The sequence below is a fragment of the Typopeltis vanoorti genome, chromosome 1, assembly GCF_054136105.1.
Source record: "Typopeltis vanoorti isolate ZY-2024b chromosome 1, IOZ_Tvanoo_1.0, whole genome shotgun sequence".
Lineage (NCBI taxonomy): Eukaryota > Metazoa > Arthropoda > Arachnida > Uropygi > Thelyphonidae > Typopeltis > Typopeltis vanoorti.
The window spans coordinates 112,238,996-112,266,697 of NC_143549.1; the positions used below are offsets into that span (position 1 = coordinate 112,238,996).

At 34.9% G+C, this 27,702-nt stretch overlaps 1 protein-coding gene across 6 annotated transcripts in view; it reads right to left on the reverse strand.

The window, feature by feature from the left end:
• The window catches only part of LOC150110317 (BTB/POZ domain-containing protein 7), a 390,589-nt gene that overhangs the window by 51,358 nt on the left and 311,529 nt on the right, over positions 1–27,702 (reverse strand). For 4 of the 6 annotated variants that reach the window (XM_090398870.1, XM_090398888.1, XM_090398861.1 and 1 more), the window contains one exon: positions 5,706–5,765. The exons of the other annotated variants lie outside the window; for them this stretch is intronic. In XM_090398870.1, the coding sequence (XP_090254996.1) occupies positions 5,706–5,765 (60 nt within the window). The remainder of the gene's footprint in view (positions 1–5,705; positions 5,766–27,702) is intronic. 6 annotated transcript variants of the gene reach the window in all.

A 27,702-nucleotide genomic window follows, 5' to 3' on the forward strand; every position in this document is an offset into this window, starting at 1 on the left:
TCAGGGAGTGAACAGATAACATTCAAGAAGGAATGAGATGGTATAATTACATAAACAGAATGGGAGAGGAAGGGTTAGCAAAACAAGTATTTGATACCAGGATAGCCAAACAAATACCTAGAAGAACCAAGATTTAGTTGGATTTATGAAGTTAGCAGTGCCATAAGCAGACAGCAGAATGTAAGATTTGACAATACTGGAGACCCAATCAATGACAGATTAAGCTGAAAGACAGGAAGCTAGTAATATGTAAACTTAATGTGCGTGTATGTTCTGCACTATCACAGTATCTTGAATATTCTTCAAGGGTATATTTCAGTAGTTGATAATAATTCAAAAGCAACATTTTATACTTACCACATGAAATAAGATAACATTATTTTAGATTTTCTACATCATTACGACAGTTTATAAATACTAACTTTACACAAAAATTCTATTGAAAAAAATTGCAATCATCACAGCATATATATATATATATATATACACACATACACGGAGGCTCATCATTTACATGGTCTTTTTCGAAGTAACTACCGTGAGACGCGATGCATTTGTCCCAACGTTGCGTCCACTTCTTAAACACATGTGAAAGTCCATTTTTTGAGAGTTCTTTCAAAACCGCCTCCACAGCTTTTACACATGCTTTGCTGCTTTCGAAATGGCAGCCTCTTAGTGGTTTCTTGAGCTGAGGAAACAGCCAGAAATTGCACAGTGTGAGATCAGGACTGTATGGAGGGTGTGGTAAGATATCTATGTTGTTCCTCTGCAAAATGTCCACTACACCACCAGCAATATGTGGCCTTGCATTATCGTGGTGCAATAAGAAGCCATTCTTCAGCAATGGACGCTTCCTTTTGACGTGCTGTACCATTGTCTGTAAAACATCCGCATAGTATGAGCCGTTTACAGTATTCCCGGGTTTTACAGCGTGTTGGTAAACAATGCCTTCGTAGTCAAAAAAACATTATGGTCATAACTTTACCAGCAGATTTTACAGTTTTTGCTTTCTTGGGGGTAGGCGAAGATGGATGCTTCCATTCACTGCTTTGTTGTTTCGTTGTAGGGTCATAGTAATACAACCAAGCTTCATCTGCTGTAATGATGCGTTTTAAGAAATTGTCGCCTTCTTGTTCCAGTCTTTCTTTCCATTCTGTGCACACATCCACTCGATGCTGCATTTGCTCCTGCGTCAAGAGTTTGGGAATCCATCGGCCGCAAACACTTTTCAGTTCCAAATGTTCAGCCATGATCGAGTGAACACTTCCCACAGAAATATTCAGGACAACATACAGCTGGCGTACTGTAATTCGATGATCCTCCTTGATGATAATCGCTGCTGTATTGATCATTGTCTCTGTGATGGACGTTGAAGTCTTCCCTCACGTTCAAGATCTTCCACATTTTGCCTTCCTTCCTTAAAAGTGTTATGCCAGCGAAAAACACTTGCCCTCGATATTGCTTCATCGTGGAAAGCTTTGCGTATCATATTAAAAGTGTCTGATGCCGATTTTTGCAAACGCACACAAAATTTATTTGCATAATGCTGTTCCAAGGACGCTTCCATTTCAATGACTGGTCGCGGCTCGTAGGCGCGCCGAAACAAGCTTGCATTTAGTCATGTGACACTCTAGCACATCAGCCCGTATACGCCATCTATCAACCTCTTTTTTTAATACAGACAGCAACATTTCTTTATTCCACAGAAATTAATATTGTGATGAGTGGTTTCGTGACAGTAAAATTAGTCTTATTACTTATTGAACAGCCCTCATATAGTGATGAATTTGAAAGTGCCTGCCCAATACCAAAAGGACATGATAGTGAATCTCTGAATGAATGCACAATGTGTGCAAGGTAGCAGTCCAATGTGAATGGATTGTATCTGGATTTTCTATGCAAAACAAACATCTCATATTGTACCCAAACTTAAAATCTATTCGTAAGACCGGTTTCATTTCTCAGATCTTGCACCACATGCTCCACCATTTCTGCAAGCTACTGTTGTGCAGATAGATGAACATTCTGGTGTGGATAGGAAGCTGTCCGTGAGAAAGCATATATGAAATTTCAACAAAACTTATCTGAATGATCAGAAGAAATTAAATGACCTTGCTAGAGATAAAAATTTATCTAGATAACATCTGAACTGCTGGGATGTCAACTTCAACAGCTGAATGTATTAGCACTAGGAATGAAACTATTTTTTTTTAAAAGAGAAAACAAAATCTTATCTTATATTTTGAGACAAAGAATGGAATTTGTCACTTGACACAGATGGCAACTTTAGAGAAAAGAAAAGTTCATGAACAGAAAGATCAAGACTTATTTCCAGACTGTTTTCAAATTAGCTTAAAAGCAGCTATTATTATTATGAATGCTATGGTAGCCCATTCCATTCCCACGGAAGTCAGTTAAGAACATTCTATGAAAATATGCACAGAAAAGAAATAAAACAAGAATAGCATGTTTACATGATCAAGTTAATAGATAATCCTCTTATCTGAATAGCACAAGGAATTTAAGTAGTTTTTTTGATGCACCATCTCAAATCTGAAAATAAGCATTCTAATACTGAAGGGATCTGGGATTCACAGTGTTAATAGTTGTAGAATAAAAAGCATTTTGTGCACAAAAGAATTCTTGGAAGCTGAGGAAGACATGTTCATGCCAGCAGATGCTAGTGATATAGGTCAGCCCAAGAAGAGAAATTTGATCTTGTTTTTAGATCTTGGCTATCACCAAAATTAAGATCTCTCTTGCAAATTATAAGACAACTGTTATACCAACGCTTGGTAAGACTACCCTCACATAATGGACAACAGCAAATTTTGTGAAAGCGAGAGTGATGGAGTGTACTATCATAAAGCAAAACTGGATAGGATTCGTGGTCAATGTCATTTATGTACAGGAAAAAAGAATGTATGTGAAGTTCTATCCTGGAGAACTCTGACATTGGTGGGGAAATGGGGAAAATAAAAATTCATCCACCATTACACACATAATGAAGAAACAGAAAATAAGCTATTCATCCAACTACAAAAAAGGAGGAATAACAAAAACTAAGCATCTCTTATCCCGATTCTTAGTTTTTGCTATATACTCATTCAATTTATTTTGCCCCAAGTAAAATGAAGTGGAATAAATCACTGTTTGTGAGAGGAGAATGACTAAACAACAGCTGTTTTCTAAAAAGAACTAAGAATCTTGATAGCTCTCATTACATGTATGAGCAGGTAGAAGTTTTACAGAGTTGACAGTTATTTAGAAATCAGCACCTTAGAACAAATGAGGATATCCAATTAAGAAATTACAGATATGATATCTGTTTATGTCAAAAACATTGGAAGTTAGCATTATTCCAATAAGAGAAAGTTGATCTGGGTCTAGAGATCATGGTTAGCATGTCTGTTTGTGCATGTGTTTTCAGAAGGAAAACCCCCCTTCCACCTCCACATGAGAATAGTTAGTTCATCATGAAAAGCCCTCAAGTCTCAGAGAGAGAATTCAGACCCAGGTTGTTCCAACCAAAAGCAGATGTTGTGTCATTGTTGCATCAGTGCAATGAACAAAGTCTAACAAGTAGTGTCTTGTATTTCATCTCTTCAAAATCAATTACTGATCTATTAATAATTCATTGCATCTACTAAGAACTTTAGGAGAGGTAGAAAAGGATTATGATGCAAGCCTCATTCAATTTGAACAGCACTAAAGAAGTTTGGATCATAAAGTTCAAAAGTGGAATGAAAAACTAAAATTTTTATTTCTAGGATTTTTTGTTTAGTAATGTGATAAGAGTATTGGGATTTTAAGCAACAACGTATGACAAAAAAAAAGTCAGTAGTTCAAATTTCATCTGGTGCTATTACTATGGTGTTTGAATTCATGTTTCTGGACATTTCACATCTGATAAGAAATGAAATTCTCACAATTTGCCTCTACAAGTTATGGTTCACATTTAGATTGTCACAATCACAGCTTATGCTTTTAACTAAATAATATACACATAGGATTGCTGAAGGTGTAGAAAAAATATTTAGTTAATATTGCAGACATAACTTGCAGTGAAATTCTGTATATTTAATGCAGAATTTCAAAGGTAAGTGAGTAATCCCCCAGATTCTGAAGCATTAGTACCGTCGACAGGGTGTAGCATAGAGGAAGCCGGCCTCACAGCACAGCTTAATAAGGGCACTCGTTCAGCTATATTGAGGTAGGTGTCGTCACCACGCTAACAATTCCTGTTAGCAGGAATTGTTAGCATAGCAAATGCAGAAAGAAGATTTTCCAAGCTTAAACTGATTAAAAATTATTTGCGAACAGCAATGACCTAAGAAAGATTGGTTGGTCTAGCAACTATATCGATAGAGGTGGACATAGCTTATAATTTAAATTTAGAATAGCTTATAAACAGTTTTATTGTGCGATATCCCCTTGTAGAGCAAACATTTAATTAATATTATTATGTAATTGTTTTGCATTAATGTTTCTCTTGTGATAAAAACAAAATAGCAATTGAAGATTTTCTTATTTTTTTTTGTCTTATAATCCATCAGAGGCAATATTCAATTGTTTACCTCAGGGCACGATCTAATCTGGCGATGGCCCTGTGAAACATTTTAGACTATCAAGTGAAATGTGGATTATCTATGTCTTGAATACTTCACTCTACAGAAAAATATCATCTCGCCCAGGTTATGCACGGCACCATTAAGTTCTTAATGAAAACATTGCAAATTAAAATAGAATCTTAATTCTACTTTCAAAGCACGGTTTAATCGTTAAAAATACCTGTGGAATGATGACCAATTAACAAAACATGCAATTTACACAGTAATAAACTTTAATAAAGTTGCACAAATATTTTAAAATGAAATCAATAATACATCAGTGTGAGGAATAAAAAGAAATTCAAATAAACAGAAATACAACAATCAGTTTACCACTGAAATGATTGCCACGTGTTAGTGAAATAATATTAAAACTTATTCAAAAATTATTTTTTAAAAAAAATATTAATAATTTTTTAAATATTATTTTGCCAGCACACAGCAACCATTTCAATGGCAAAACGACTGTCGTATTTATCTTGTATTCCTGTTTCTTTGAATGGATTGTTGTTCCACACACTGACATCACATTTGAGTACAAAATAATTGTACAATTTCATTAAAGTTTATTGAGTGCTTTTCTAGTTTTTCCTAGCTGAAGAGTGATTAAAATGATAGTGCTGTTAAACAAATAGAACCATCATGCATTTATATGAATGCTAATTAAGTAATATATTTATATTACTTAATTAGCATTCAAATTTTATTATATTCAAAACATTAATGTATTAAAATTATTACAACTAAACTGTAATAATAAATGAATTCATAATGATGCAATTTGCTACACATACAATCTTTCGATATGTTATTTGCATTTTTTTTTTTAACAAGTACTCTTCTACCTATGAAGTCATACATACTGCAAACAGCATTTCCACAATACTATGTAAGTGAATAATTTCCACAAGATAATTTCCAAAAAAAATTTCCACAAGACAAAAAAAAGTATTCTAATTCTCTACTTTAATGGAGTTTTGCAGAACTTCAAATCCTAACATTATAATTATTATTAACCATCCCAAAAGATGGAAATTTTGTTTTATCTGATGAAAAAAAAACCCCTGTAAAAACAGAGTGCCATTATATACTGACCTTTTTCTTGTGGGGATGCCATTTGCAGTAAATATGGCATGGCACATGACAAGGGGAAATCTACAAAAGAAAAAAGAAAAAAAATTATGCCTATAAGACTAGCAGAACTATTTCAAATATAGCATACGAACATCTTTCTTCATACATTTTTAGTATGGGTTGGAGAGAGCTGAAAATGTAATTAATAACCACTTGAATAAAATCTTAATTATGAATAAATTAAGTATCCCTTTCCTATTAAAAATAGTTATACTTTTTTTTTAATGTATGCTTAACATATATGAAACCACCCCATATAAAAACCTACTGAGAACATATAACTGCAATTTATAGTGACAGATGATAAGTGAATAAAAAAAATCACATTACAAATATAAAACAAAATTCAAGAAAAACATTTTGGATATTATATCCTAAATTCAAAATAACAACCATCTCCTTTTAGAAACATGTAGCAATTACCTTTCAGCTGTCATATTTTTTGACAATAATAAAAGTTGCAATGTTATGAGATTTTGACCAATGAGGCTTGTGGACTATCAAGATTTAAGAAACCTTTCAATAAAACACTCCCTTGCAACTTTTCTTAAGCTTTCTTTTTTACATAATTTGGTAAATCCTGAGCATGTTGAACAGTGACAGATCTAGATGCTATGGATTTTGAACTAGAAACTATTTGCATATTTTGGGGAAATAAAAGAAAAAATATGCATGGTTCTACACAGTTAACCTTTATGCTTTCAGCAACGTAGTGTTTTGTCAATTTTGCAATGACCTGTTTTCTAAAGTGTAGATCAAAATTACAACTCTTGTAATATCTGAGTGTGAATACAGTGCATGTTGTGGTTTAACTGATAGAACCATGCAGCTAATAACATGGTGAATATCCTGCCATCCTCCTACATATACCAGCGACTGAATCAGAAAAAAATTTACGAAGATATATGTAAATGTTACTTGCATAGCATATATACAAAATACACGGTTACATGTGTCATTATGCATTCTAGGCAACTATTTAGGTGCTGCTGGTCAGTTGATCTGTGGGAAAAACAAAAGCTCTTTCGGAGTTTGATAAAAAGGCTTATTGCAGGTGCCCTATCTGGCTGGCACCATGATTTTGAAACAGAAGAGCTGACTGGATTCTCAAAAGGTGAGATATTCTGGGTTTAATAACCTAGACTGCTTGTCTAAGAGGCATAACTGTGGTCCTAAGACAGCCTGTCAGGGAAAAAAATCACCATCATCTGCAAAGACTTGTAAGAACAAAGAGAACTTCTTGTGTATAGCAATTAACCGAAGCATTTAAAAAAGGCTGATCCCAACCCATATCTCACCAAACTATGCACAGGAAATTGAAGATCAGTATTGGCAGTTGCTTAAGTCCAACATCGTATTAAATAAATTCTTGTAGAAAGGCTTATACGTTGGTTATACATGATTACTAAATAACTTAAGGAATTCACAACGCATACTAGAATATAAATTAAATTAAACTTTAATATATATTTCCAATATTTTGGCAACGTCATGCAGGCACTAACAAACAGCAAATGAGGAAGAAGTGAGGAAGCTACTGTTTTTCCTAAAGTCCTGATGATGTACCCCTAGCAGGCTATATTAGGTATTCTTGGCCGTTGGGCTGAAGTTCTCCTGATGTACGTCTCCCAAATTTGGGGCAGTCTCATGCATCCAAATTTGTTGAGGTTTGCATGTTTCTTAGGGCTGAGGCCGATTCCATGAATAGTCTTTCAAATTTGAACTTGCTGTGGTGTATTATTATGGCTTTCTTCCACATAATACACCACAGCAAGTTCAAATTTGAAAGACTATTCATGGAATCAGCCTCAGCCCTAAGAAACATGCCAAACCTCAACAGATTTGGATGCGTGAGACTGCCCCAAATTTGGGAGACGTACATCAGAAAAACTTTAGCTCAACGGCCAAGAATACCTAATATAGCCTGCTGGGGGGGCACCATCAGGACTTTAGGAAAAACAGTAGCTTCCTCGCTTCTTCCTCATTTGCTGTTTGTTAGTGTCTGTGTGCACGTGTCTTTATCTTAAGTTCCCATGAAGATGGCAGCGCGACATTGCCGAAATATTGGAAATATATATTAAAGTTTAATTTAATTTATATTCTAGTATATGTTGTGAATTCCTTAAGTTATTTAGTAATCACGTATTAAATAAAAGTTTCTAATTCAGTGGCCAGTATGTGTAGTTGGCAACTTCAATGGGCATGGAACGTGATCTTGTAAGTTGAAGTGATGACCTCTTAAATTTACGAGGTAGTTGTTGCAATTTGTTCAAGTTAGGGATTGTGCTCTGTAAAGCAGTGAGGCACTACACCATGTCCAATTTGGTGTTTCACACTACACCATAAGTAGTAGATATATTTCCTGTGTTCATCCATTTAGATGTTAGCAGTTCTTCCAGTATAACTAAAGTAAATCAACTTGGAGGGGTTATGAGATTCTGTATACCTGGATGATTCAAATAATGTACTGTCTCTGAAAAGATTCTCTCTTTTAGAACTCTTATAAATTTTTTTTTGAGATGGCTTTCATGGGAGCCAGCTCAACAAAATGAGACAAATTTCTTGATCAGGGTATTGGAGATGTGTGTGTGTGTGTGTGGGGGGGGGATTGATTAAGAAGGTGTCAAAGATGAGAATTATTATTATTAAGTGATGAGTCCAAAGACCCATCATGGGAGGGCACTTCACTCCACACATCTGACGTCTCCCTTACTACTTAATTCTCCCACTACACACAACCACCAACAACAGATGAATTTAGTGGTGAGAGAAATGACTCAGATGATTCTGATCATACCAAATTGCTATTTGAGTTGGACGATTGTTACAGATGTACCTACAAGTGGATGAACTTCTTGCAGACAGACACAAGATTTGCTTAGTAGATAGGCAACCAGAGTAATAAGATTGAAAAGGTAGCTACTGTTTTCCTTTTTTCAGTGGTAAAACAAATTCTGTAGTATGAACTGCTTAAGAGCATTAAAGAATGCTCTTAAGGCCAAGATGATATCATAGATTAGACTGAATGTGTTGGTGATGAAAGAAACAAATTCTCCATCATAACAATTAATATACTGACTGTCCCATGAGCAAACTAGATGAATACTTAGTCCAAGCACTCACTCTCTTTAGTCACACTCTTCTCACATAGTAGAAGAACTGCATCTACAAAAGTTGAAATAGTACATGTGAAGATTTTGAATCTATTTGGTCATCATCATCATCATCATCAAATTCCTGACATGTACCCTCAAGGGGTGTACAGGATATGATAGTACTACATGAAAAATTTACATAATTACTAACTTCCTATCTACAATTTTCCTCCAAATCAGTCTATTACTTGTTAAGACTCCAATATTATCATTATCAGATCTTATATATATTTCTGTCATCTAAGACACATTGTACCGTATCAATCCACCTATATCTTGGTTTTCCTACCAACCTGGCAGAGAACACTTGTTTTGCTAATCTTTCCTCGCCCATTCTGTTTAAGTGACCATACCACCTGAGATTAGCTCTGCTAACGCATTCCTGGATGCTGACAATGTTAAGTTCTTTCCTAATATCCTCGTTTTTAATATGATATTGCCATTGATGTCATCTGTTCATGCCTATAATATCTGCAGTCTCTAGTCTTTGGTCAAGTGTTTTACTGCTGACCCAGCTCTCAGATCCATAAGTTAAAGCTGGCTTGAACACTGTCTTGTATACAGCTAATTTAGTGTTCCGACTAATTTCTCTTATTCCATATGAATTTATTCAGTTGACTGCCTACCATACCAGCTTTGTTGATTCTGTTGTCTCCTTCCATATTTAATTTACCATCTTCATTAAAAACTGTGCCTAAGTAGCTGAAATGTTTTACTTGTTCCATAGGTTCTCCGTTGACAATGCAGTTGACGTTTTCAACAATTCTACCTATTTTCATTGTCTTTGTCTTTTTAATGCTGACCTTCATACCATATCTATCACAACAGTTATTCAATTCAGTCAGGGAATCTTGCAAACTTGTAGCGGATTTATTCAGAAGTATAACATCATCTGCATAAAGCAAAGAGCTGACATTAACATCTCCAATTCTGATATCATGTTTAATACCACTTTCCTTCATAATGTGATCCATATAGATATTGTCGTAAAGTGAAGATCTTATCCTGACAGCCTCTATTTGGCCTGAATCCAGCTTGTTCTTCACCAAGCTTTTCTTCTGAATAAATCTGCTACAAGTTTGCAAGATTCCCTGACTAAATTGAATAACTGTTGTAATAGATATGGTATGAAGGTCAGCATTAAAAAGACAAAGACAATGAAAATAGGTAGAATTGTTGAAAATGTCAACTGGGTTGTGAACGGGGAACCTGTTGAACAAGTAAAACATTTCAGCTACTTAGGCACGATTTTTAGTGAAGATGGTAAATTAAATATGGAAATAGACAACAGAATCAACAAAGCTGGGAAGGTAGGAAGTCAATTGAATAAATTGATCAGTTTCTCAAGTATACTTGCATAGATCTTGCCAGGAACACTTAGTAGGGAAATACCTCTGTAATTCTCACATTCATCTATTTGGTGTGAGGATAAAATTAATAGAATAGTAAATCTAAGTATATGTTGTTATAAGCAAAGGAACACAGAGTACCAGTTATGAAATGTTTAGATAAACTGATCACATAAAAAAAGAAACTAATCCTAATAGGAGACTTTCATTATAGGAATGTGGATTGGGAGGAGAAGATCATGGGGGGGGGGGGGTAAGAGAGTGGATTTGTTGAATTTCTGAGGGATAACTATCTTAAACAGCATGAAGTTTTAGTGCTGGATTTGGTAGGATGTGGTTATTAATAAAGTATCAATGCTGCTGTGGTTGGTGAGAGTGATCATGAGGTAGTGGTTTCGTATGTGGTCAAAGAGGAAAAGGTCACTGTCAAGAACAGATATATGTGAAATTATAAGATGGGTGTTCATGACTTATTTTGCACGGTATTAACACACCACACACTTTTTTCACAAAGATGTGTGTGGTGTTCTTAATACCACACACATCTTTGGAAAAATAAGTCATGAATAACCATCAACACCTAAGCTTATCTGTTAGATTATAAGATGGGTGATTATGAAAAGCCCTGAAATCAACTACAATAAATACCATGGGTTGATGAGTTGTGCAGAAAAGAAGCTGACAGAATATGGGAAATGATTAGGAATCATCTGACACAAGCAATGCACAACTGTATACCAAGAGTTAACTGAATAAATAAACCTATGCAAGTTGAAACAGTGAAATCAGACATGTGATGTGAGAAAAGATGTTATAGAGAAGACACAAGAGAGACAATAGCGATCAAATGCATGAATAACAAAGTGCAGGTTAGAAAGGTGACAAGCATGAAAAAGAAAGTAAAAGTGCAGTACCAGAAGAGATTAGCTAGTCAGTCCAAAGATAATTCAAGTAAATTCTGTTGCTATGTGGCAAGCAAGAGGAAGAATAATTATGGAAGATTATGCATTATACATTAATTATGCATTATACACTTTATCAGTGTATAATGCATACTAGTGTAAATGAAGATGTGCAACATGTAGAAGAGAAGCAAATAATAGGGGAAATTATAGATAAAAGAATCAGCTGTGCAGATTCAATGTTCAATGAAGAAAGGCTATGGGAATGGTGGACATATATTTTGAAGAAATGTGCAAAAGAGTTAGCAAAAGGGTCACCAGCTTCCTCACTGGTGACCCTTTGCAGTGAACAGTTTGTGGTGAGATGGACTTAGCAAGAACTGTTCACTGCAACTCCTATCTTGTAATCAGTAGTGGAACCCATATTGCTGGTCACTAATTAGCTAGTGGCTTCCAAATGATGAAGGAACTGATGGTTGATGATATCATGATCTTTTAAGAGAACTAAATAAGGCAATTGGACAGTAGTTTATGGGCTAACTTTTTTTTGGAATATGTACTGAATATAAACATGTTTTGATGCTGTTAAGCACATACCAGTTCAGCAAAACACATTAAAAAAATGATACAGGACAGGTATTAATTCTGGAAAATAACTTTTTAGTATAGCAGGAGAGATACCATCAGGACCAAGTGATGTTTGTGTGTAAGCTACTTAGGATTTTTCAAATTTATTGCTAATGAAAAATAAGAGAAGCTATGCAGCAAGCGGTTCTTAGTGAGATGGTCTTGGCAAGAACTGCTCACTTTCATATAATCAATGCAGGAAATGGAGGAGAAGAACGATGCCAATAGTACCATCTGGATGTCAGAAAGGAAGGTGGAAACATGAATGGGCAATGATCTTGGTGAAGGACCAGAAGGCTTCAATGCCATTTTAACAGGAGACAAGTTTTCTGGATTTGGCCCTTTCAAAATAAAATGGATTTGTTGATAGTTTGTTTTATAGCTGTTGCAAGTTGCCATGTAGACTGAGTAATAAGCTAGAGTTCTGGTCTCAAGCAACTTGTGATATGCTGTTTTTCTTTCTTGGTCTCTGTCAATAATGGCACATTCAATGGAAAACAAATGCTTGAATAGTGGTCAGGAATTGTGGATGGAATGGAAGCTAAAGGTCTTCATTCCAGTAATCAGATGTGAAGAGAAAGAGCAGAATTCACAGAGGTCATCCCATTTGGCAACTTAAGGACATAAGACTGAGTGAAAATGGCATTCCACAGTAAATTAACTCAGACAAGGGGTGAGAGTTACCAAAAGGATAATTAATGTTTACAGTATATATTTAGAAGGAGAATTTGCTAAGAAAAGGGGAATGGTGTTAAGATTGTGAGGATTATCTGCTATTCTGGCAAGTAGATGGAACAGATGTCTGATTGTAGATAACAACAAATACCTCTGCATCCCTGATCATTTTGATCGGTGGAAATGGAGAAGGAAGTTTGAGTTGTGGAGTTACTTACTGTTTGGGTATTTGGAATGCTCAATATGTAAACAGAAAGAATTGTAAACGTGAAATGTCTAAAAAAAAACAAAAACAAAAAAAACATTAATGTTTGTGGTGATCTTTTGTTAAATTTTGGATATTTTTTTGTGGGAGATTTTGTCGGGTAGAAAGTAACAGATAAGCTTCAGTTCCTTATACTATCTAGTGGCTAGCCATTAGAATTGTTTTACTGCTGTACCCTTCTGGGGGAGGGACAGGGAGATCTGAGTCAATATACTATATTTAGCAAGTCCTTAAATGATACCAAGGAGGTTGAAATAGAGAGCATCATCTGCCTAACACAAACTAGCTTACTTTATCCAGACTGAGAAATTCTATTGTTCAAATTTCTACATTGATTGTTATTAGTCTTATTGCTTTAGAAAATTACAACATAGAATATGTAATAACTAAACCAATAATTTAATTATTACTTCTAATACGCTGCCAAAATTATGGGGGGGGGGTCTGGAAAGTTCTGATAAACACCTAGAACAAAAATAATATTAAAGCAACTGATATAACCACAAGAAAGAACATATCTTAAAATCCTTTAACCCCAATTGTTTAATCAAATGGTATTTTTTTCTTTTAGGATATATAAGACATAAAATTAATTAATTTTTGTTCTAGGTGTTTATTAGAACTTTCCAGACCCCACCTTGTAAACTGGCATCATCAGTGGAACAATCCACAATACTGTGTAATGGCCAAGAATATTCAATCAAGTCTGCTGGTCCTAAACAGTGCATATAGTGGATTTGACTTTGTGCATCTAGCATTTTTGATCATTGGCTGACTCTCTCTGTGGATGAGTTTCCCAGATTAAAGAGTTTAACACATCCATATTTTCCGATGTTAGAGTAACTTGTGAGGATAGAGGCAAATTTAAGAACTAATCACATATTTGTACTTACTTCAGGAAGTAAGGTGTCCTTTTACAATAGATCCTGTGGCAGGAATCCATGACAAATTCTGGTAGCCCTGAGTGGAGACAGTGGTGATATCAGATGCAGTCTTGGTGTTTGAGATCTTATGTTGGCCTACCTGTTTGGCCACAGTAGAAAAGGTTCCAACTGCAAGGGTACTTGGTAGACCCAAGTACCTTTGGTGTTAATATTCTCAGCCATATGCTCTTTGGAAACTACAGTTCTCCCTTATGTGATGTGACGTGAGAATTACATCCCCCAAAAATATATATGAATTCCATTATCAGCAAACATTTGCTTAATTTTTATCTGGGCCACTTATTAGGTCCATGAAAATTCTAGAAACACGAAATCTTTGACACACGTTGAGCATGGGAATGTCATTATCTTGAGAACTGGCCAGGGCAAAATTAAGCAGATATTTGTTGAAAAATAATGTTCCTGTAAAATTCTCAGTGAAGCTAATCCCTACACAGATGCCAAGTAGAAGGGAACAATGGAAAGGGAGCAATAACAGCTACCAAATAAGAGCCCCAACCGGAATTTCTGTGATGCCACAAGCAAGCTTATTGCCTAAATGTCACTAGCCACTATGGATCGAAGTGCAAGCTGCTCTATAATTTATAGCAATCGTCAGTTTAACAACTGGCTTGCAGAATTCTTGAAAACATAACAACCAGCTGGCTCCAGCACACCACTGTCTTAAAGGTACCACCAGTATCAGCATTAATCCACCTTGATCATGGTCTTTTTCATGAAACTTGTTTTTCTAACTTTTCCCCTCACATGCTTCTATGGAGCAATTGGAAGAACAACAGGGCATTGCACCTATGACTGGAAAAGATCCTAGTACCATTCTCGCTGTGAAGAGAAGAATCTTTATATGGACTTTTTCAAATGAAGGTGAGTTAGCTGATCTCATTTGGAGTTAACAGGATTTTTAACTTCTGAAAATTCTGTGTTTTTCATTCTGCATACAAGCAAATTGGCAAAAGAGAGAGAGAGAGCACATGCATGCATGTGCACACACACACACACACACACAATATTACTGGGCAGTGGACAGCATTTGAGTGAATGGTGGTATCATGAGAAGATGGAGGGTTAGGAAGCATGGATGGTGGATTGTGTGGAGTAACGTACCTTCCCACGAGTCCTTGGAAGTGTCATGTAAAAATAATTTTTTTAAGTAACTCAAGCACCCTCAAATCAACAATCCTCTGAATATCAAGTTCCTTTCTAATATGATTCAGCCACTGATGCCATTTATTTACTCCTCTATCCTCAAAACCTTTCCTTCCATTATTTATAACCGAATTTTTAGAAACATTGCTACTTAAATACTGTTCTATGGTTCTTATTATAGTCCTTGCTCCAATGATGAATGGCTTGGAGATTAATGATTAAGATAATGGTTATGGATGATGTTGAAGCATGGAATGCTGAAGAACTAAAAGGGCATATCAAATCAAGAGGAATGAAGTGTACTGTCATCAGCAAAACTACAGACAGGATGTGCAGATAGCAAGAGATCATTTATGTATATGAGGAAGAGTTCAGGCAAAAGTAGAGAGTTTCTTGTGCTACTCTGGTTATCATCATTAGTTTATTCAAGTATGAATAGGGAAATATATTTAGAACCATGCTTTTAACAACACCTACTACTACTACTACTACTCCTCTGTCATTTGTGGACAAATCTGGGGAGACAAAGCTATCCACCATAACACATGCATCAATGTCCACAAAGGAAACAGGTGAATAAACTGCAAAGTAATCAAAATTCCCTGGAAATGCCAAGAGAAACTATACAAGTTTTTATGTTAGCAGATCTACTGAATTTATACTCTGGTTGCTGGACTACTACATTTTGGTATTTATGGCACTACTAACTGCAATCCACCTACATCTAGATCCTGGTCATTCTCTAATCTTTTCCCTGAAATCCTAGCATCAAACAATTTTTTTGTTAGCCTTGCCTCCCTCCTTCAAGTGACCATACAATCTTAGTTGGCTCTGCTCCAATAATCTTTAAGGCTAACAAAGTCAAGTTTCTTCCTAATATAGTTACTCTCCAATTTACAGTCCACAAACTTTATGTAATTCAAATTTTATATAAGTCAAATTTAATCCCTCTCACCCATAAATCACATTTATTGCTTACATGTTTACAGTACATGTATGTGATAGAATAGCAATGTGTTAAAGGTTATTTGTGTTAGTTTCATTCATTAGGTGAGCATACACACACTAGATTTCAATATGTCATTATTAAGGCAAAGTAATATAATAAGGTATAAATAGTATGAACAAATAGAAAAAAATGTTGAGTTGGCCATTCAACCTTTCATGTGCAATTATCAAGAGATGACTGAACAGTGGCTTCTTCTCTTCATAAAATTCTCAATAACAACAGGCTAAAAGCATTGTTTCTCATGTTTCTCTTTGGACATTTAAGACCTGAGACATTAGGAACTATCCATGTCCACCTTCATATCGACATTCTAAACATCTTCAACAGCATTATCCAGAAATTTTCATCAAGAAAAAGTGTTATGCATAATGGAAGCATAATGTAATACTGGGCAAGTTCACTATAAGTTCCGTAACATAACGATACGGGAAATTTTAATGCCTAATAAGACACAATAAACAACTTTGAAAACTTCTAAATATGCTGCAGGACACATTTTGTATCTATTAGAGAATTTCTAAATAATAATTATTGAATAAAATACCAGATAATTTTTTTCCCCTTTACAATTTTCATTTTCATCTCTAGATCAATTTTGGTGATCAAAAAGTGAACCCATTTATGTATGGGTTCACTTTTTCTACTTCTGCCCATTTTTCCAGTCATGACTGTACTCTACCTCAACACATACAACACTAAAATTATGAAAGTGTATAAATAGAAGAAATACATATCCTTGTTCAATAGTAAGGAAGATGCATACCTATACCAAAGAGGCTTCAGGATGGCCAATGTTAGGCAACGTCCAAGTAACATAGATGCAAAAGTAAAATTTTTTATAACTCAATTTTTTTTTTCATAGTCCTTTCAAGATAATCTGTGTAAGTCCAAATGCACATAAGTTGAGTTTACATAATTCAGGGATTGCAAGTATATTCGTTTTTAATGATGCTGCCATCTGTTTACTCTTATAATTTTCTCTTCTATCTATGAAATCAACTGTTTTATTTCTTACTAAACTCCCATATTCATAGATTAAAATTGGATTGAACACTATCTTGTATACTGATGGTTTAGTCTTTTGACTAATTTCTTTCCCATTCCATATAAATTTATTCAACTGGCTGCTCACCATACCAGCTTTGCTATTCTGTTGTCTATTTCCATATTTAATTTTCCATCTTTACCAAGAAATTGTGCCTAAATAGCCAAACTATTTTACCTATATTCTTCATTGATAATGCATGTGTAACTTCCATGTTCTATTTTCTTTATCACTGATTTGTAAGACCAATTTGTTAAAGCAGTTAGTCAATTTAGTTGTAGAATGTGAAGAAGAAGTGTAGTGGATTTATTTATGAATATAACAAAGAGCTCAGCTGAATATTTTTGTTTTGATAAGGTTCAATGCAATTTACTTTACAATGTGATCTATAGAGATTAAGAATAACAGTGAAGACGTGTTTTACACACATCTTTTGTTATTACACATGATTTAATAACAAACCATCTTCATCTTTCAATTCTAGCTGCTTACTTAAAAGTTAAATATGCACTATGTATTATAGTTTTAATATCCTATTTACTGCATATAAATGTAGAATTTTGGAACATCTCCTCTCTAGGAGATGTTCCAGATCTACAAAGCTTATTACAGGTTTTTTTTTTTTAACTTGGTTATACTATAAAGTCAAGATGCCAAGAAATTATATTCTTGGTTTAATCTTTTATCCAAGTGTAAACAAAAAAAGTTTGAGCCTGAAGTAACTTCAGGACTGTGCAACTCGTATAAAGAGGCTAATGACTTCACATCACTTACCTTAGTATCCTATAATGCAAAGCACATATCCTGATCGACACGTATAATGCTATGCTACTTGTATATGGAAATATGACTTCTGCATAACTTCAACTTTGGTATCACTCCTGGGTCTGGCTCCCACTGATGAGACCTCAATAAAGGTTGAAATCAGTCTAGGTAGTGACCCTTCACATAATGCATAGCATTATACATTCTGCAAGGAGATGTGCTTTGCATTATGGGATACGAAGGCAAGTAATGTGAAGTCCTTAACCTCTATATATGAGTTGCCCAGTCCTGAAGTTACTTCAGGTGCAAACTTTGTTTGCTTACACTAGGATAAAGGATTAAACCAAGAATATAATTTCTTGGCATTTTATTTTCTACAAAGCTTAAACATATATCTTGTTATATTCCCATGATTTCTCAATTATCTGCCTTAAAATGAAAATCTGACCTTTGCAACTCTGGCCTGAATCCAACTTATTTGCAGCAAAGTTTTTCTTCATTTGTTGTTTTCACCAGGGAACCAGCGAAAAGTCAGCTACTGGAACAAATCTGAAAAAACACCCCAACTCAACATCACCAGAGTTAAAGATCGGTACTATCAACATAAGAAGTCTGAATGGCAAAGAAATGGAGCTAGCTGAGGAATTAGATAAGTACCAGATCAACATTATAGGGATGACTGAAACAAAAAAGGCAAAAACTGGTGAGATCTTTCTGAGCAATAAATACAAAATGTTATATTCAGGCAATGACAATCAAGGAAAAGGAGGGGGTAGCCATTGTATTCAACACTAAATACGAGGCTAATCTTCTTGAAGCAGGCAGTCTCAAGTAGAGAGATGTGGGCAAATATCAGAATGGGGAACTGGACAATGAGACTTATTTATGTCAATGGTTCCACAGAAGGTTCTACTAAGGTAGAAGTGGAGGAACTTTTTGAGGATTTAGAAAAAGCATCTGACACAATGAAAAAGGAAAAGTTGGTCCTTGTTGGGGATCTAAATAGCAGAGTAGGAAATGACTGTCAGACACACAAAAATATATTGGAAAAATTTGGAGAAAAGAGCAAAGCTAATAATAATGACAAATACCTGTTGGATTTCTACTCAGGACATGGACTGGTTATTACTAACACAATGTTCCAACATAAAAATGTGCACAAATTCACATGGAGAGAAGAAGCAAGGAATAAGAAAAGTCTCATTGACTATGTTGGTGTCCTGCACAAGGGAGAAAACATCACTATCAACCCTTGTGCAGGACACCAGAGTGTACAGAAGATTTGAAATTGGAAGTGATCACTATTTAGTCTTGAGCAGGATAAAATTGAATTTCATATTGAAAAGAATAACATATAAGAAATTTTAAAAGCAAATTAAAGTTGAGCAGCTCTCAGATGTGAACTGTAGACAAAAATACACAAAGATTATTGAAGAAAAAATGAAAGAGTTTGAGAACAGGAACCAAACTTTAGAAATTCAGTGGCAAGCCTTGAAGAAAACCTCGATTGATTCAGCCAGAGAGGCATGTGGTGAGGTTGTCCACAAGGATAGAAAAATCAGAACTCCATGGTGGGCACAGGAAGTTAAAAAGGCAGTGAAGGAAAAGAAGAAAGCATATCAAAAGTTCCTGGCAAATAAGTCAGCATGTGCTCTTAGAGAATACAGAGACAAATGTAAGAAAGCTAAACACTGTGCAAAACTAGCTAAACAAAAGTCATGGGAGGACTTTGGCAAGAACATAGAAACTAAATATCAAGAAGTTGGCAAAATATTCTGGAGGTTGTTGAAGAAGCTTAGGAATGGAGGAAAGAGTGCTGTAAAAGGAGTTCGAGATGATAAAGGTGACATGAAAATGGGAGAAAAAGATATCCTTGAAGTATGGCGTAATTACTTCGAGAAATTGCTAAATGAAACAAGCAGTGACAGCACAATGGTAAAAAACACTCAACAGGCATACAGTTAGGAATACATATCCATACTTGAAGTAGAAAAAGCCATCAAAGGCTTAAAATGTGGAAAGGCAGCAGGAGAAGATGATATTCGACCAGAAGTGCTGAAGTATGGTGGTATAAAAGTCTTGCAGTGGCTGCACTGCATAGTTCAGAAGGGCTGGACAGAGGGACAAATTCCCGATGATTGGAATAGAGCTCTAATAGTACTCATATATAAAAAGGGAAATAAAACTGAATGTGAGAATTACAGAGGTATTTCCCTACTGAGTGTTCCTGGTAGGATATATGCAAGTATACTTAAGAATTGTAGAAGAAAAGCTTTGTGAAGAACAAGCTGGATTCTAGCCAAATAGAGGCTGTCAGGATCAGATCTTCACTTTATGACAAACAGTGGAAAAATAATGGGAATATAACAAGATCTCTATTTGAGTTTTGTAGATTTGGAAAAGGCATATGATAAGGTGCCAAGAGAGAAGCTATTCAATATGCTAGAGTTATATGGTGTCAATGGGGCATTATATCAAGCAATACTTAGTCTTTATTTGAGGTGTAAGTCAGCAGTTAGAATTGAAGGAAGTACAGGAAGATGGTTTAATGTTAAATCTGGTGTGAGACAAGGATGTACATTATCTCCTCTTTTATTCATTATCTATATGGATCACATTATGAAGGAAAGTGGTATTAAACCTGATATAAAAATTGGAGGTGTTAATGTCAGCTCTTTGCTTTATGCGGACGATGTTATACTTATCAATAAATCCACTACAAGTCTGCAAGATTCCTTGACTAAATTGAATAACTGTTAATAAATAAAAACACAAAGACAATGAAAATAGGCAGAATCTTTGAAAATGTCAACTGTATTGTGAACGGAGAACCTGTGGAACAAGTAAAACAATTCACCTACTTAGGCACGATTTTTAGTGGAGATGGTAAATTAAATATGGAAATAGACAACAGAATCAATAAAGCTGGTATAGTAGGAAGTCAACTGAATAAATTCATATGAAATAAGCTAGAAATTAGTCGGAACACTAAATTAGCTTATACAAGACAGTGTTCAAACCAGTTTTAACTTATGGATCTGAGAGCTGGGTCAGAAGTAAAAACACTAGAGACCACAGATATGAGAATCCTGAGAAAGATTAGAGGCATGAACAGATGGCATCAATGGCCATATCATACTAAAAACGAGGATATTAGGAAAGAACTTGACAGTGTCAGCATCCAGCATTAGCAGAGCTAATCTCAGGTGGTATGGTCATTTAAACAGAATGGGCGAAGCAAGACTGGCCAAACAAGTGTTCTCTGCCAGGTTGCCAGCAAAACGACCCAGAGGAAGACCAAGATATAGGTGGATTGATACGGTACAAATCGCCTTAGACGACAGAAATATAGCATCTGATAATATTGGAGTCTTGACAAGTAACAGACTGATCTGGAGGAAAATTGTAGATAGGAAGTTAGTAATGATGTAAATTTTTCATGTAGTACTGTAATATCCTGTACACCCCTTGAGGGTACATGGCAGGAATTTGATGATGATGATAATTTGTTATTCTCTCAGAAATTAATAATAATCATGTATTTTATAGGAAGTTAGTAATGATGTAAATTTTTCATGTGGCACTATCATATCCTGTACACTTCACCCCTTGAGGGTACATGTCAGGAATTTGATGTTTTTCTTCATTTTTTTTAAAAACTTTTCTCAAGTATATTTGCATAAATCATATCTGAACACTCAAATAACGAATTAATTTTTGTAGTCCAATTTATTATTTTTTTTAACAGAAGAGTACAATTAGAACTGCTCTAATCAACTGGAATTCAACCTTTGACTTATGCAGTGCAACCACTGTAAAATTTTTATACTATCCCCATATTTTAGAATTTCTGATGTTGAATATCAACTGCTTTTCTGCATTTCAGGTTTTTTCTGATGGGCTTTTCTAGTTCAAGTATTGATATGCACATCTGATTGCATTCCTTATTCCTTTTGAATACTCTCTGCTATGATTCTGTCACTCTCACTTAGCAACATTTCAAAGCAGTTGCTCTAGTCATAAAGCATATCAAGTTTACACACACTTATTCCTTTTACAGTACTTTTTTACCATGCCATCCAGAATATTTTCCACATTTATGTTATTTATCTTCTATATTCTAAAAATACAATTGTAAAAATTTATTATTATTATTATTATTGCACCCTCCATGGAGTCGATAGACTCACCGTGGGAGGTTCATTCAACTAACAACAGCAAGTTTGAGGCTATCTATCTGGTGTGAAGTGGAGGCTCACAGGATGAAATAGTGTGGTGTTTCTACATACATGGCAGATCAGCTGCTGGGGACATGCATCACCAAATTACCCTGGGTGCTAAATGATTAATCATTATGGGAGACTTAAATTATCCAAACACTGACTGTTTAGAAGATAAATCTCATGATAAGAGTGCCTACTGTCTAGACTAGTGGTTCTCAAAGGGTGCGCCCTAGAAGATTTCCGGGTGCGCACTGTGGTATTCCAGAGAAATATGTATCCAGATATAAAAATAAATATAGTTACTTCTTGCAAAGAGAACAAGAATATGGTTTATTCTTGTTGTGTATATTAATTATTTTAAAAGTGTTGGAAGTGGATGTTATGTGCATATTACTTATTTTCAGATAAATACATCTAAATAAAATGGATAGATTTCTCAAAAAGAAGCGTGACTATGAAGAATCAGATTCTGGAAGTGAGCAAAAGTTAAGTGCAAGTAAGAAAGTGAAATCGCAGCCTACTTGCAAATATAATGAAAGTTATTTAAGCTTTGGTTTCACTTGGACCGGAAGTGAAGATCATCCTTTGCCGCTATGTTTAGTATGTGGATGTAAAATAGCAAATGAATCATTGCTTCCTAGTAAATTGAGTAAATATTTTAAAACTATACACTCTAATTTACAAGATAAATCTGTAAGTTTTTTCACGAGATTGTCTGAACAGCAAACAAAAGCAGCAAATTCATTTAAAAATATAATGACGGTTTCTGATAAAGCTCAAGTCTCAGAACTGATAGCAAAAAATATGAAAGATCATACTTTAGGTGAGTCACTTATTTTGCCTGCATGCAAAAAAATGGTCATGACAATGCTAGGAAATGAAGCAGCAATGAAAATAAGCAAGATTCCTCTGTTCAAAGATACAGTTCACAGGCGTATTATAGAAATGTCTTCTGATATCGAGAAATATGTATGCAGTAATAAATTTTAGTATTCAAATTTTGTATTGCAAGTTGATGAGTCAACAGACATTACCAACAAGGCGCAACTCTTAGCATTCGTCTGTTTTATTAATGAAGATCAAATAGTAAATCAGTTTCTTTTTTGCAAAGAATTAAGTGTGTGTCTACAAAAGGTGAGGACGTTTTTAACATTTTGAATAGCTATCTTGATAAATGGCAGTTAACATGGAAGTCGTGTGTAGGCATTTGTACAGATGAAGCCCCTTCCATGGTAGGCTGTGTTAGGGGCCCTTACATCTTTTGTAAAAAAACAAAATGAGAATGTTATCGTAACTCACTACTTTCTTCATAGGGAGACCTTGATGGCAAAAACATTGGGAGAAAAATTAAAGAAGTTTTAGATCAAGTTGTTCAGATGGTAAACTTTATTAAAACAAGACCTCAAATCGCGTTTATTCGAAAAGCTTTGTATTGATATGGATTCACAACACAGACGGCTGCTTTTACACAGAATGGTGGCTGTCAAGGGGGGAAAGTACTTACCCGTGTACATGAGCTATGACAAGAACTTCTTGTGTTTTTTGAAGAGATGAAACAATTATATTTTTGTAACCTCCTTCGGTGCAAATTTTGGATTGCCAAGTTACAGTATTTGGCAATATATTTCAGCAGCTCAATATTTTGAATACTTGCAAGGGAAAGAAGAAAATATTCTCACATCCACTGACAAAATGAAAGCGTTTCAGAGAAAACTACAAATTTGGAAAAGAAAAGCTGTTGAAGGTAATTTGGAAATGTTTCCATTGGTAAGTAACACTTGCATAAACGAAACACTTCCAATAATAGTTGAACATTTAACAAGTTTAGAAGAAAAATTGAGTTCTTATTTTCCATCACTTAACACTGAACAATACGATTGGATTAGAAACCCATTTATGGAAACTTCAAGTGATTTTGGTTTAACATTAACAGAAGAAGAAGAACTGGCAGCTATATCCACTGATCGTGGATTAATGATTAAACATAAGGAATTGTCTCTTGAAGCCTTTTGGATTTCTATAAAAGAGAATATGTGTCAATATCTAAAAAAGCTTTGAACATTTTACAATTTTCAACATCATATTTATGTGAATTAGGATTTTCTACCCTCACCACAATTAAGTGTAAAAAGAGAGGAACTCTTCAACGTATTGACGAGGAAATGAGAGTTTGCCTTTCAAATATATGCCCAAACATCGAAGCAATCACTAGGACACATCAGGTTCATGTTTCTCATAAACACAAGAATGAATAAACTTAAGGTATGTTTCATTTTATTTTTTTATCGCATTATTTTTTTTCTGTAATATTTGACTTAATTATTATAACATATTTCTCGGAAATTTGTATATAGTGCACCTACAATTATTTGTAGGATTTTAAATGCACCCTGACTTCAAAAAGTTTGAGAACCACTGGTCTAGACAGTCCAGTCGCTCGAACTCATGCAAACAGTGATGAATTTTTGCAGCTACAGGGATTTAAGTATATTAATTTAGTGCTTACACTTTTACAAGCTATATTTACACACACAGAAAAGGCAACATTAATATGAAAAATATTACATTAGCAGTTTTAGTGCATTAAACCCTCAAAATGTCACTGTCAAAAGTAAAGCATGCAAGCACACATGCACACCTAGTCTGACATTGGAAACTTGCACACAAGATGGATTTTTTTTTTTGCACATGGGCTAGCAAAATTCAGAGAGAGCATTGATCCCAGACCATTTTCTCTTTATGATGACTAACCCTACACATTCATTATTGCTTTTAATGGCCATGCACCCTACCTTACCACTGTCATCACACTCCCTTTTTCTGTCAGATTTGTACATAGATGACTCATTCACCTTTCTCACTATTAATCTTCCAGAAACACTGTCCAGATGATTTACACCAAATCCATGAATCATATAGTTCATCTGTTCCCTACAATTCATCTAACACATTTAAAAACTGCACTCACTTCTCCACATAAAGATCTGAATAACATACCATTCATATAATAATTTTTTTCCCCTATAATATAAGAATATGATTTCTGTCAAGCATAACATATTTTCCAAACAAGTAAGAAGCTTGCTACAATTTTCTCTAATCCAGAGTATTGTAATAAATGGTGCATTGCAAAATACAGCATTTTGCTATGTGTATATGGAAATATAATTTATACTTTTGAATAACAGTTGAATAACTGCTATGGCATACTCAATAGCTATAAGCTACCATGGGTAATTATAGATTAATGCTCCAAGGATTTCAAAAATTATTAAAATTAAATAGAACTCTGTCAATATTCTGTGAACCTCATGAGTGATGAAAATCTCTCTCTCGCTCACATACACACACACTGCTAGATCTCGACTACTCTAAGATACAGCATCTGATTGGTTATTCAGTACTGTGTTGATTAATTTTCATTAACAGACAGAACCTTCACCCTGTGGTAGTTACTGCTGGCTAAGAAGGTGTTAAGGATATGTTAGTTCAGATTACAATGCCCTACTTACTGAAATTAGCCATATCCTTAACATCAGATTACAATGTCCTATCTACTGAACTTAACCATATCCTTAACACCTTCTTAGTCAATGGCTACAGCCCCCTCTCCCACAAAAAATTAAAACCAGTTAACCACAATCCCCCCCCCCTCTTCATAAGAGAGATTATTCTAAATCTATCAGCATTCCGTATATCTGTGGTACATCCAAAAAACTAACAAAAATCCTAAGAAAATATGCCCTCACAACTAGTTACAAACCACATAAGAAATAGGCACGTAATAATCTGCTCCACCAAAGACCAGCCATTTCCCCTAGACATGCTTGGAGTATACCAGGTCCCTTGGAGTTGTAAACTGTCCTACTACACCAAACAGGCAGGACAACCAATATCAGGATATCCGAACACAGGGACTACATCCAGTTCCACTCTGGACTTGCTGACCATGCACTGGACACTCACCACAGAATACGCTGGAAGAAGGCCACTTTATTACACCATAGCAAATCCAAGTACGAAAGATTATTCCTTGAATCAGCTTCAGCCCTGAAAAACTCCCCAAACCTCAACAAATTTGGATGCATGAGACTGCACCAAATTTGGGAAGCGTACATTCTAAGATGATCAGCCCAACGGCCAAGCAACCCAATTTAGCCTGCTAGGGGGGGGGGGCACCTTTAGGACCATAGGACTGACTTCAGTTGCTTTTCTTCAACCTCATTTGCTTAGTGTGAGTGCCTGCATGCACATAGCCAAAAGATAGGTAGTTATTAATTAAAAGGTTTTATAATTAATAATTTAGTTCATGTTGTCATTTCTTAAAAAATTAGAAGGTTCTACCAAGGAGGAAGTAGAGAAATTTTTTTTTGTCACTAGAGGAAAGATGATAATGAAAAAAGGAAAAAAAAAAGGTGATTCTTATAAAAAATATAAATAGCACAATAGAAAATGAACACTGGATATTTGGCTATATTACTGTTGAGAGTTATATATCTTCATTAACACTAGTTCAAATACAGGTACACCTAATCCTCAATTTCATGGTACTCTAACTGCATGATTTTGGTTTAATATGGTTTCAGAATATAAAAAAAAAAGTGTTTGCATTTTATTAAAAAGCTACGCAGGTGCCCTATACTCACGGTAGCTTACAGCTATTGAGTATGCCACACCAGTTACAGTTATTCAACTTTATGATGTTAAATTTATTTTAAAAAATACATAAATATTTAATAGTATTACGGAACCACCTCTATAAAACTCAATCTACAGATTTTCCTTTACACAGTACTTTTGCAGAACCAATTTACCATGGAAATTGAGGGTTAGGTGTATATATAAAAGATATGAAATCGAAAGTGGTTGTTATTTTCAGGATACTATGTGTCATACTGAAAAGAATAAAGGAACATTTTAAAAAGTGGGCAGCTTTCAAAAGCAAGCCCTAAACTTGAATATATAAATATCATTGAAAAAAAAAGTGAGAGTTGGAAAACAAGAACTAAACATGAGACAACCAACAGCAAAATCATTGAGTGATTCAGCCTGGGAAGCAGGTGCTAAGGATGCTGCAAATGGTAAAAATCTGGACTTCCTGGTGGATTAAACAAGTTAGACATGAAAAACATTAGAGATAGACATGGAAAAGAAGACGTCATATCACAATGTTCTTAGCATGTATGTCAGTGTGAGCTCTCAGAGAATACAAAGAAATATATAAGAAAGCTGTGTATACAAGTAATTCAATACAAGTCATGATAAGCAGAATATAAAAAGGTGGCAAAAAATGTTCTGGATACTATTGAAAAAAAAAAAACTAGGAAATGCAGGAAAGAGTACTTAAAAAGAAAAAAAAAACCACATAAAGGTGAGAAAAATTAGAGACTGAACTATCAGTGAATTCTGGAGTTCTAAATGAAATATGCATTAATAGGGCAGCAGCAGAAAATATCCAAAAAAGAACGTAATCATGAGTATGTTTCACTGTCAGAGTTCCTTAATCTTAAAGTTATGTAAAGTATGCAAACCGTTAACTGTTACACAAGTTGAGAACTGCCTGTATAGTATTTAAAATAGATTTTCACTTGGTATTACATACCTATTCTAGACTGCAAAAATTTTTAATGCAGATCCTTGTGATATTCCCACAAGGATCCAAGAATCACTGATTCTTGGTGATTGGATTAGAGCAATTATGGTACTCACAATAAAAGAAATAAAACTGAATATGAGAATTTTAGAGGAATTTCCCTGCTGGGTGTTGCAGGTAAGATTTATGCAGACATGAATGAAGAAGAGAAAGAGCAAAATCAGGACTAGATTTGGGAATATTAGAAGAATCTGCATTAA